The 13267-nt window shown below is 38.4% G+C and overlaps 1 protein-coding gene across 3 annotated transcripts in view; it reads right to left on the bottom strand.

The window, feature by feature from the left end:
- DCP1B (decapping mRNA 1B) overlaps positions 1 to 13267 on the bottom strand; it is a 57069-nt gene that overhangs the window by 3531 nt on the left and 40271 nt on the right. For all 3 annotated transcript variants that reach the window (XM_007070830.4, XM_043540217.1, XM_037877810.2), the window contains 3 exons: positions 12165 to 12293; positions 10533 to 11381; positions 1350 to 1598 (listed from right to left, as the gene is read on the bottom strand). In XM_007070830.4, coding sequence (XP_007070892.2) covers positions 1350 to 1598; positions 10533 to 11381; positions 12165 to 12293 — 1227 coding nt within the window. The remainder of the gene's footprint in view (positions 1 to 1349; positions 1599 to 10532; positions 11382 to 12164; positions 12294 to 13267) is intronic.

Genomic DNA, 13267 nt, shown 5'->3' with positions numbered 1-13267 from the left:
GATGACTGAAGCAAAATACTCATTAAACACCTCAGCTTTCTTGAGTTCATCAGTTATTAGCTCACCTTCCCTGCTAAGTTTCAGAGTGGTAGCCGTGTTAGTCTGTATCAGCAAAAACAACAAGTAGTACTTGTGGCACCTTGGAGACTAAAATTTGTTTGAGCATAAGCTTTTGTGGGCTAAAACCCACTTCATCAGATGCATGGAGTGGAAAATACAGTAGGAACATGAACACACACACACGAAAAGATGAGGGTTGCCTTACCAATTCTAATGAGACAATTCAATTAAAGTGGGCTATTATTAGCAGTGATTTTTCCTCCTGCTGATAATAGCCCACTTTAATTGAATTGTCTCGTTAGAATTGGTAAGGCAACTCCCATCTTTTTGTGTACTCTGTATATCTATCTATCTCTTCCTACTGTATTTTCCACTCCATGCACCTGATGAAGTAGGTTTTAGCCCATGAAAGCTTATACCCAAATAAATTTTAGTCTCTAAGGTGCCACAAGTAACCCTTGTTGTTCTTCCCTGCTAAGTAGAGGGTCTACACTTATGTAGGCAAGTAGCCTGGGCTTAGAAATTGGAACCCAAGACCTGTCCCTCTTTATTCCTTATAAATTATGTATATTTACCTTTGGCATTTACCACATCCCCTTTAAAACCACTCTTTCTAGTATCCATAGAATTTGAAGATAGGAGGGATCCCCAAAGAGTACTCATTCCACCCTGTGACAAATACAGGATTGTTTTCTACATAATATTCCTGAGTGTTTTGTCAAGCCTATATCTGAGTAACTCAAGCTGGAAAACTACATTTAACGGACCTTGTTGTTAACAATATTTTCTGGATATTTATCCTTCGTTTTTACTTGCTCATCTTCATCCCATTATTCCTTATTCCTACTCGAACTTCTCCTGTCCTCAACATGGATATCTTTTAAGGATTTCCAAAGTATTGCCACTGAGATGCTCATCTTTTAGCTAAACTACATACATGTAAGTAGTTTTCACCTTTAAACCAATTCCTGTAAGCCCTTAACATCCTTGTTCTCTCCCCTGAATCCCCTCAAATTTATTATCATTCTTGAACTGTTGCACCCTGAACTGCATACATTAATCAAAACACAGTTAAACCAAAACTGTAGCAAGAGGGACTATTATCTCCTTAGCCAATGATTTAGTGCTTCTTTACTATACAGCCAGAAATAGTACAACTCACAGTGGACATTTTAGTTTACTAATCTATCATTCAGACTGGTGGATGGGACCAATTATCCATCAGAGGTATTTAAATCAAAATGGAAAGGAGGGATACAAGCAAAGGGGGAATGTTTCTGATTCTTTACCTGGATCAGGTGTAAAAGAGTTTCCTGCAGCTGCATCTTGGTCAATGAGTTGCTGTTTATGCAAGATGACTCTGGATTCTGCATAGGAAGGAGAAGGCTAGCTGAATTGGCAGCAGATTCTTGATTTGCTGGTGGTAAGCACCCACTTTCACTTGCCTTTGGTGGAGCAAGTGTTGACTGTGTGAACAGCATGGGGGACATCAGCAGTGTAGGAGTCACAGTAGCAGGAATGCGCTGAGGTGAGATGACCTGCCCATACACAGATTAATAAAAAATGGAAGCATTTAAGCAATGTGTATATTCACTAAGAATACAGGGGTAAGAGGACTCCAGGCTGAAAGAGATTCACAAGAGCAGATATGCAGGGATACACGGAGGAAAAAGAGTATCTGGGGCCCAAAACCACCCATCCAATTCAAGATTGCAGTACTGAATCTCAAGTGTAATAAGTTTATATAAGCAGCAAATTACTTAAATATAAAATCATCTTATTATAAAAGTTAAACTATTATAAATACTAGCACTGTAGAAGAATGACAAACTGCAACATTTGAGGTCCTTCTTATAAGGATGGTCCTTACATGTCCCCCAGTTTGGGTTTTGAGAATATGCTTGCTAATATGAGAGTGTACTTTAATAAATATTTTGAACTTAATAGTGCTATATAGTACTTTTCATCTATAGCTCTCAAAATACTTTGCGGGGTATGCATCCTCATTTTACAGATAGGAAAACAGGAACAGGAGGTTATGTGACTTGCCCAAAGTTCCATAATGAGTTGTTGGCAGAGTCAGGAACAGAATCTAGTTTTGACTTCCTGGCCCATGCTCAATGCACTAGACTAAAAAAACCTTTAAAGAAAAAGAGAACATCTTTACCAGAAACCTAGATGCTACTATGATTCTGTCAGTGTTCCCTTAATTTTAGTCTAAGTAGGGAGGCACATACTGATTTGAAAGTAGATTGTGAGCCTGCAGAGTTTTATCCTTTTAATTTTGGGGTATATTTAGAACTATTAAATGTGTAGCACCCCATGATGCTGGTAGGAATAAGATAATGTGACAAGTGCTCTTTAAATGTTTGCCACAAAGCTGTAGTAATGGACCTAAATTCTAATCTGTAGCTTTCCTCACTGCCCAAGTATCTGGCGTTATTTGAGAGGCTCCCCGGGGGGGAGCAATATTGTCATGATTGTTTTTTTTTTTTTAATATGGACAAACATCCATAGTAGCATCTTCTAAAGCTCTATGTAAGCTTGAAAGTTTGTATCTCTCAACAACAGAAGTAGGTCCAGTAAAAGATATTACCTCACTCACATTGTGTCTCGAATATCCTGGGACCAACATGATAATGACAAAACAAATATTTACTGTTATTTTATCTAAACTATTTGGGCACTATTTACCATAGTAGGCAGTCACTCAAAAGAGTGAGAGAGAGAGAAAAGGACTAAGTTCTCAAGCTACTTTCTGATGGTAAATTTACAGGAGCAGAAAAACTTTCTAAAAGGATCTGTGGATATGAAAAAGCATGCAATATGTATACTGTGCCAATGCCTCTCACTAACTGCACTGTTGTTTCTCTGCTTTTCAAAGCCAGACAGCTTTTAAAAAAAATTATTTACCTGCAATTGCTATTCCCCCACAATCATAACAGAAAGAAGCAAGTCTGTGTTCCCTGCATGGTAATGGCAGGTCTCCCCAAACTCATTGTGTGGCTGCTGACAGCCAACAGGGAAGGTGGTACATTCATGTCTGTGCTTGGAACACTGGTGGCCCCTAGTGTTACTTATTAGTGGTTCTGGTCTAACAAAATGACTAATGCTGGCAGGGATGTTTCTAGCTAAAATAAAAGTAATATGCTTCTACAGAATTTGGATTCAGTGTCAGGTTCTTAAAAATCCAAGATACCATTTTGCTGTATACAATCTGAGGAATAAGAATCTGTAACAGAAGTTTAGAGGTAGTATGTTGTGCTTTTAATAGCATGGACTTATTCTAGTCATAAGCAAATATACAATGTAGTTTAGTAGGCATCACTTAAGAATTATTTGTTTTTCATGGAGAGGAACTGCTTTTCACTAGTATACGTAAAACAGAGGCTAAGTGTGTAAGCAACCCTGCCATGTACTGGTGACTGAGCAAGCTAATATTTGGCTAATGCAATACCTAAGTGATCCTCACACCTAAAATATTTGTCTCAGGATAAGAATAGAAAATATATGTACCTATTTCTTGTAAATGAAGTCTTAAATTTTCTGTGTAACACATTTAAAAATTTGTTGTTAACAAATGAGATTCTACATGTTCATAAATTCTAACATTTAAGTAGCTTCCTTACACGCGGAGGACAGTCTCCTTCAACACAAAGGAGACTTTTTTCAGTTTAGCTATTTAGTTCAGATATTTTCAGTTACCCAAGTGACAAAATTTATCCAATGGCTTCTAAACTTCCATTGGAAATGTCAGAGGTTAATTCTGGTACTATTATTGTAATCTCTGTAGTACCTCCTGCAACTTTCTTTGAGTGTGATTACTATGGCTTGAAGGTCCTAAAGAATCTTTGGTAACGGAGTAATTTCAGATAAAACACCTTTGAGATGATCTCTTAAGCTAGCAGGTGTGTAGGTGCCAAATTCAACGTTGCCAATGTAGGACACTCAGGGCATATCTACACTTACCGGTAAATCGGCACCACTGCAATTGATGCAGTGAGTGTCGATTTAGCGGTTCTGGTGAAGACATGCTAAATCAATGGAAGAGCACTTCCCCGAGAAGCATAAGAGAAGTCAACGGGAGAAGTTCTCCCATCGACACAGCACAGTGTAGCCACCACAGTAATGGATCTAACTACGTCAACTTCATTTACGTTATTCACATAACTGAAGTTGCGTAAGTTAGATCGATTTACCGCAGTAGTGTAGACCAGCGCTCAGTCTATTTTGACATTACTTTGCCAGTCACCCATTTCTCTTATCTTTGAATAATTCCTCATAAGGACACAAATCACCTTCCTAAAAATGTTGCTAACGATTTTTTTTCTGAATTTAACCTGTTCATTCAACATGCACTGATTTATCTCCAGCTTCACCACATCAAGACTTAAGTCTCTGACTCACCATCAGCACAACAGGAGTTTAGTTTGTTGTCAGTTGTATAGCACTGCAATAGGACAACAAGAAAAAATATGCTGCTTTGAAACAAAGTATTTGCTTCAATGTCTCTGTTTAATATTCAGCAATGCTGTTAGCAGCTGGATAACATGGCACTTGGTTAATTTTTGTTATATTGTTTGAGCTGAGAAATGTATTGGAATTCTTGTAATGTAAATTGGGGCCTACTATCACACATTAGCTGCTTGGAATTCCATATATGTATCAAATGGGTCTCTTAGACCATTAGCAGTTAGAGTACGTGTTATGGACTTCTGGACATTTTTAGCAAGTATCACTTAGGACTAAAAACATTTCACCTAAAAATGTCTCCGCAAATTCCAGATGTAGCTGTTGCCAAGATTTTGTTGGTTAAAACCAGGGTAACAAACATGGTTTTGTTGCCATGCTCTTCTAGACAATTGGTGCACTCTTCTGCTGTTGATTACATCTGAAATTCAAACTCTGGATGCCAAATTTATCTGTAGCCTAGTTATTATTGCTGTTCAGAAACTCCCTTTCTTAAATATTTGTGATTGCAGGTTAATTATTACCCAAGTACCTCATCTGGTATGAAAGAATCTTTTGTGACTGGAAAGTTCATTCCACCATGAGGTAAATGTTTCTAGGCATTTTCATGAACTGGCCTGTCATACCTAAAAAAGATGTCTTTCCAAGTTTAATTCAGAAATTATGGTATTTTTCAAATGTATTAAATGTTTTATTTGTGACAAATAAAATATACCAGTTGTACCACCACTGAGTACAACCACCACTGCAAAATACCACATTTATGCAGATAGAAATAACGCCCTATATTGAAAGTGTGTAACTGATTTACGGCTGGTCTAAGAAGTGGGGTAAGTGGTCTATTGTAAATAGAATACATTATTTGTATAATGTCAAGGCTACAGTAGGTACTCTTATGATCGTGGCATAAATTCATGAAAACACTTAAGCATGTACTTAAGACCATCCCTGTTCAGAACAGATTCTTAAATTCCATTAGTGATCAATGCTTTCCCATGGGGAATTAAACATGCTTACTTGTTGCCTTTAATATGGATACTTTCCTGAATCAGTCTAGCACTAGGCTGAGTGCATCCTTTGTACATTTGGGCATAACTCTGTTCAGCTTTTACTATTTTTCCCGGCAACTAGTCTTTCCTTTCCATATGGGAGTTGAAAGTTCTTATGCCATATGGAGATACATCACAAGCCAATTTAAAACTGGGTTTGTAATGTGTCAGGACTGTTGAGAAAATGCAAGCTATAGTCTCCTCATCATTGAAGAATCTTATCTGTTCCTTAAATACCCTTGGTCTTTTTTTCCCAACAATGAAGATATTGTCGAGACAGCATTCTATTCCTGGCAGACATCATAAAATTTGCTTTACTGTCCTTTGATCTGTAGTAGGAGCAGATACCATACCAAATGATAAACAATTATAAGGAACAGACTTTTCGGTGCACTTATTGTCAGGATCTGCTTTAACTAATCTTGCATCAGCATGTAAAAATGTATTTGTGCCAAATCTATTTCATTGAAATGTTTATTCGCTGGACAGGTGGCAAACAAGTCTTCAGTCTATAGCAGTGGTTCCCAAACTTTAACAACCTGTGAACCCCTTTCACTAAAATGTCAAGTCTTGCGAACCCCCTCCTAAAAATGAGTATTTCCAGGGATTTTCTCCTTTATCTGAGTATAAACTATAAAAGCAGTGATCTTGGAAATATAAAATTTGCTTTTATGACATGCTTATTATACACTATTATTAATTATTTATCATTACAGTATTTTTATTACATTATGAAAACAGCAACACTCTTCCAAGATCTCACTTTCGTAGCTTGTATCACTTTGAATAAACCTGTTATAAAGACAATGCTCCTATGTGTCACCAAGGAGTATCAGATGTGAAACAGCATGAAGGTATTTAAGAAGCCAACTCAAAGAGTTCCTCCTACACAAGCATTCAGGTCTTGAGCAGTCCAGGCAAACAACGCACGTTACAACAAGCTTAAACTTGTTCTTCATAATAATTTTAAAAACAATACTAGGCTGCCTATTTAAATTAAAAAACAGCCAAAAATATCCACCTCCCTTTCTATTTCTTATAAGGAGTCTTGAAGTTTAAATCTCCTCTCTGTGAAAGATATGCTTGCTTTGATCTGCTTAGCCCTTGGAAGTCCACGGGCTCTGGGCTGCTGGCCCCGTGCTGCCTGGGGTCCCTAGGGACAGCTCCGTCCGCCATTAGGGATTTTTTTCCCCGAGAACCCCCTGTAACATTTCACGAACCCCAGTATGGGAACCACTGGTCTATAGTAAAGAATACTGAGACACATTGAGAGGGACTGACCCTGATTTTAAAGTCTCTACAGATTTTTACCTTCCCATCTTTTTCAATAATAGGTGTAACTTGCTTGGCCAAGTCACTGAATTCTATAGGAAATCCTATTCTAACTAGTCTTTCTAAGTTTGTGTCTACTCTCTGACCCAATGGAATGGAATAGGTCATGCCTTACAGAATCTAGGTTGGTAGTGGTACTAATGATTAATCAGATCTTAATCATTTTTATAGTCTGTAATAGGTCTTTTCAACAACGCTGAATGTTTCAAAGGTAGTACACTAGTGGTTGTTGGTGTCTCAGCCAATAAAGCCATATCCTGTCAGTCAATATGAATCTTCTTGAGTAATGCTCTGCCAAGCAAGGTGGGATTGGAATTACAATAATTGTTGTTGCATTTTATGCACATTTACAGTTGTAATCTCTGGAATGACTTTCCCCTGTACATATTTTTGCTCTCAGCTATTGTTTCTCTTTGAATTCTTCTAGTAAAATTACTAAGATTATGAACCCAGTATCAAGTTCCATTCTGAACGGTTGTACTTTCCAACTCAGGTTTACCCAGGTATAATTACTGCTTTTTTGCCCTTTTCAAACACATGCAAAATGAGGTCACTATCACTCTTATCAATCTCTTTTTCTGAGATGTCTTATATTTTTGCTATTTCCTATTAGTACAAACTGGTTTATAATGTTTAGCTTGACCCTTGACTATTTTCTAGGTTGGAATAGCTCGTTTTTGCCATGCTGTGTGCACGTTTCATAGTGAGTTAGACAACTTCTCACACTTATAGCATGCAATCTCCCTCACCCAGTGAAAACAAAAGCAGTTACTGTGACTTAGTTATTAACAAAAAGGTAACCAATTAGGAAATGGATAGATAATAAGAGATAATACCATAACGCCACTATATAATCCCATGATATGGCCACACCTTGAATACTGTGTACAGTTCTGGTCTCCCCATCTCAAAAATAATATATTAGAATTGGAAAAGGTACAGAGAAGGGCAACAAAAATTATTAAGGGTATGGAACAGATTCCTTATAAGGAGAGATTAATAAGACTGGGACTTTTCACCTTGTAAAAGAGATGACTAAGGGGGGAGATCTGATAGAAGTCTATAAAATCACAAATGGTGTGTAAAAAGTGAATGAAGAAGCGTTCTTTACTTCTTCATATAAACACAAGAACTGGGGTCACCCAATGAAGTTAACAGGCAGCAGGTTTAAAACAAACAAAAGGAGGTACTTCTTCACACAATGCATAATCAGCCTGTGGAACTTGTTGCCAGGGGATGTTGTGAAGGTCAAAACTATAATGGGGTTTAAAAAAAAGATTAGATCTGTTCATAAAGGATAGGTCCATCAATGGCTATTAGCCAAGATGGTCAGGGATGCAACCCCATACTCTGGCTGTCCCTAGTCTCTGACTGCCCAAAGCTGGGAGTGGACAACAGGGGATGGATCACTCAAAGACTGTCTGTTCTGTTTGTTCCCTCTGAAGAACCTGGCATTGGCTATTGTTGAAAGACAGGATCCTGGGCTAGATGGACCACTGGTCTGGCCCAATATGGCCATTCTTATGTTCTGTTTTTATTCATTAGGACTGAGGCCAGGTCAACACTACAGACTTGTATCAGTATAACTAAGTCACTCAGGGGTGTGAAAAATCGACACCCCTGAGCAATGCAGTTATATCAACCTAACCTTCCAGTGTATACAGCGCTATATCAACAAGAGATCTTCTCACATCGACATAGCTACCACTTCTCAAGGAGGTGGATTAACTGTGCTGACAGGAAAAGCTCTCCGATTGGTGTAGTACGTTCTTCACTAAAGCGCTACAGCAGCCCAGCTGCACTGGTACAGCTCCGCTGCTGTAGCGCTGTATGTGAAGACAAGCCCTTAGTTATGTCACCGCAAATAGTAATCTCCACTGGTGGCTAAGTCAAAATTCACCTTTGTAAGCAATTGTTTCTGCAAAATTTCACTGACTAACCCACAGAAAACATGACCATACAAAGAATTACCCAAATGAATCCCAAAGTTTGGAAATTTTCAGCTCTTACCAGTGGGTTTAGTGACAAATGTGGCTTCAAATTGCTGGCTAGTTGATTAAAGAATTTTGACCAACTTGATTAAAGTTGATTAAAGAATTTTGTTTCAGACTTCTCCGAGTAGCAAGACTCTCTAAAGTAAAAAGGGATGGTTATGGCTAGTCTGGTAAAGTGAGGAAAGTCAAGAAGAGTGTGCCCATATTTGAGTGAGTTGGAAAATAAAGTTAGCAACTTTTTTCTTCTCATTATTCACAAATTTGGAGCATTTCTGAAGAGTTTTCTGGCTCTTCAAAGTAATATCCTTACTCACAGCTTCTGGACTTCATTCACCAGAACTGTAAAGCAATCAGCTTTCCAGTGGGGCTGCTAGGTTCCAGCACAATTACAGGCCTTCCAGACTATCAGTTAACAAAGAAGCCAAGAGAGTCTTTAGATGCTCACCCTGGAACTGGACTTTTTGTGAGGACATTTGAGCATGGAAGCCATTACAAGGAAGCTAAACTAGCTGTGGTTCTGCTCCAGCAACAAGGACAGCAGTAATAGTCAACTATAATGTGACATTTTGTAACTGCACTTGTGGTGGTTCTTGAAACACCATAGGAATAGTACAGTTCCTCAAGTTTCTTGAATTTTCTAAGGCACCAAAGCCAGACAGTTCCATGAAGCACAATCACCAACATTCAGGTTTAGTTTTTTGAAAGATAAAAAGAGACACTAGAAATATTTTTCAATAAAAACACTGATATAAAAAGTAGAAAATTGTTGAATGACTACAAGTAGCTGTTATGGCACAAGAAAATCAGATTAGCAGTGTAGGGAACTGCCTCATCCTTAGTGGCTAGAAAAGAATGGACTGTTACTTAATTAAGGGAATCAGAGAAATCATGCTGATGGAACACAGACCTAGATAGAGTATTATTTGAAGATGTTAAAAAAAAAAAAAAAAGAAAATCAAAATTACAATGTTAAATACAAGAACCAGTGATTAGTCCTATCAGGTCCCCTACAGAGGCAGTAACCAACTTCTTCATTGTCACATCACATTGGTGGGATTCACTGGTCCTGTTCTAAAGCTTTTTATGTTTTGATCTGTTCTGGCTTTAGCTCTTATATGAACGTGAAGAAACGCTTCCATACATTGTTTAAATTCATGGACAAGGGGCACTTTGGGCAAGGGGAATGCTGACTCATTTTGATTCTGAATCACATGTAGGAGACACTCATCTGACTAGAACTTGAAAACAATGACACAAAGCCAGTAATTAGGTATGTATCTTAAGTGCATAAGAAAAATCTATGCCTGAAGCATCTATGGTCATTAGTGATCGGGAAAGATTAGACCCTTCAGTATTTACATTACTAAAGCTAGGGAAATCAGGACTTCTTAATGTTGGCATAGGAGCATTGCTTCTGTTGAGACTAACCTGGATATGGCTCACAGACCCCAGCAGTACAAGAGCAAAATAAAATGAAAATGAGTCTGATGGCCTGAGATTTGTTGGGGTAGGAGAGAAATAATGGGAATTAGAGAACAGCCTTATAAAACTGAATTCTGTTGCACTGCAGCTCAAAAGATTCCTAGATACCTTCCCCACAGGCATTAGTTCCTTAAATCATGTTTACCTGAAAGAGAGGGCTCTGCTTTTGTGCACCTGATGTCTTGTCTATCCAGGAGTCCAAAGGTTTTAGAGTGTTGGTGTTCTGAGTAACTACAGGAAACTTAGCTGCCAAGGTAGGTCTGCTGGACACATGTAACTGTTGCTCCTGTTGCACTATCTGGAGTTTTTTCAGTAACTCTTGGGGTGAAATCACTCCAGAATTGGTTGACTGGTTGCCAGAGAGGGAAAGTGGCTGTCTAGGAACTTTGGACTGTTCTTTACCAATGGTCTGAGGCCCTAAAGTCTGGGTTGGAAGAGAGCCATTGAAATATACCAGATGTGGCTGGGTCATGTTATTTATCTGTGCTGCTGATGCTGTAGCAGCAGAAGTCCTGCTGAAGATTGAAGCTGTTGAACTTACAGTACCTGTTGCACTTGGGTCCATTTTGGTCACTGATCCTGACTGTCCCTGCAGTTTCTGTAACAAGCTTTGAGTGCCAGCTGTGTCCTGGGCTGGATGAGATGCTACAATACCATGAGAAGTCACAGGCTGGAAGAGCCCAGTGAAAACCTCCCCTATGGAGCGGACATTGCCGTTTTCACACAGTCGATTCTCAGGAAGCTCAGAGAGTGGATGAAGGTCTGTCCCACGCACCATAAGTTTTTGAATAGCTGGGCAAAGCTGCTTCTCTGCTGAGGGTGAATGTCTGCTAGGTTCCTCATAGGACAGCGAACGCACTACCCTCTGCCTGATGGAAAGATTAAGTTGGTGCTTTTTCTGTGACTGTTCTGGGAGATCTTGGTAAATGGTAGGATTTTCTTGTTTTCCAAACAGTGCTGTCAAAGATAAGTGTTGTGGTTCGGAGTCCATGTTCTGCGAGGAAAAAGAGAATAAGTGAACATAGTTTGTCTGCACCAGAAGCTACATTAACTGTCTGAAGTGTTACCTTGCAGTATCTAAGAAACAGCCAAGACAATTGACCCATACTTCCTCCTCTCAAGAGGATTATTTAATGATTCTATCATGTGGGAGGAAAGGATTTTTAAACAGCCTTGAAACTCCTCGTCTGGGAGAAAAATGCTACCTCCAGAAAAAAGGTACCTACTTCACTTTCAATGCCTAGAGAGAAGGGTCTCCTCTTACAGTCACTAATAAAATATTAGAAAAGCCCAAAGGTTATGAAGGGGAAGGAAGGAACCTTCTGTCCTTGTGGGAAGTAGTGTCACTTTCTGTCTCTCTCCTTACCATGGCAGAATGGATGTAGCTTGCTGGACTTTGCATTGTGATGTATTTTTAAGTTGTATGAAAGGCATCTATCATGTATGGAAAGGCAATTGCACACATTTAAATTAATAAATGAATAATAAAATAAGCCCTATTCCACTGGCTAGTTGGGGGTCTGCCTGCAACCACAACAACATTCCTGAATTGAGAGATCAATTGTTTTTGTTTAAATCAGCATACAACATCTATGTTTTAAATAACCTAATTTTATACAGAAAAGCTATTTTTTGTAAAGAAAGATTAATTTTGCATTAAGACCATCCCATTTACCCTAATTCCACTTCACATTATTGTACTATTTGATCTACACAAGCATCCTCCCGTGCCTGATATGTTATGGCAGCACTAGTCAGAGTGCAAATTAAAGTGTACCTTGCCTTGCTGAGGTACTTGTTGGTGCTGAGTTTCACTGGGCTTCACTGGTATTGGTTTGATCAGGTTGGGGTTGTCATAGATAGCAGAGGAACTGGTCATTTGTTTTGGCTCTGAACAGGTCTTACACTGCAAAAGAAATAAAACATATTTTGGAATGAAAGGAACTACCACTTTCTTAAGGGATGTTCTCCCCTAACTTTGTATCAAAATCCCAAACTGGTTAAATCTTCAAGAAATACCACCATTTGCAAGACTGACAACTGATTGTGATAAATGAGGATACTGAATAGAAGTCAATCTCATTGGCTAGAAACGTTAGCATATGTAAGTTTACGGACTCAAGACCACAATGCTTTGTATGTGAGCCTTTAAAAAAGAAAAAAATCCCAATTCCCTTCCTCATCTTTTCCTTTTCCTGTACTTAAGGCAAAACCAACCTGGCACCTTAGAGACCAGACCACAGCTACAGGTTTTCTGTCAGTAAACAGATAGTTCTGTTATGGCTTGTAAGTAGTTTAGGTACCTGAAGGATTTATATGCATATATATTTATAGGCTATCAATAGGCACCTCTTACATATTTTACATTAATACTTTCATAACCTCATAATTTCAACTTGCCTGGCAGATATAGCTCTATTGAGAGACAACTGCCACCCTCAAAAAAGCATAAGCCTTGCAATTCAACACATATTTCTTTTTCTCTAATGCTCCTGTGTGGATTACTGCTGGTTTTAAAAAAGGAAGAGGAAAAAGAAGCAAAGGAAATGGAGAGAAGATTAGAGCACACGAGTGTGTCAGTTTGATAGTCGGTATCCTATGGTTTTTCCACTGAAAATTACATGGAACAAAGTTTAGAGATGGCCTATAAAAATAATGTTTATTTTGGCCGTACAATAAATCACTTTGTTTACTATTTTTACAAGTTTCTGTTTCTTTAAAAAACAGGGTTGTAAGGGAGCACTATATTTTAAATCTTTTTTTCTAGGGTTGAAGGTTATACTTGCTGATCTCCTCTAGATAACGGTCTCATGCCATCGACAGTCAGATAACAGTATAGTTTATACACACTTAAAATCTTAAGGAAAAAAATTAAAGTAT

The sequence above is a fragment of the Chelonia mydas genome, chromosome 1 (assembly GCF_015237465.2).
Source record: "Chelonia mydas isolate rCheMyd1 chromosome 1, rCheMyd1.pri.v2, whole genome shotgun sequence".
In the NCBI taxonomy this organism is placed as follows: Eukaryota; Metazoa; Chordata; order Testudines; family Cheloniidae; genus Chelonia; species Chelonia mydas.
The sequence above is the reverse complement of the archived record's forward strand: the minus strand, read 5'-3'. Positions and strand labels throughout refer to the sequence as shown.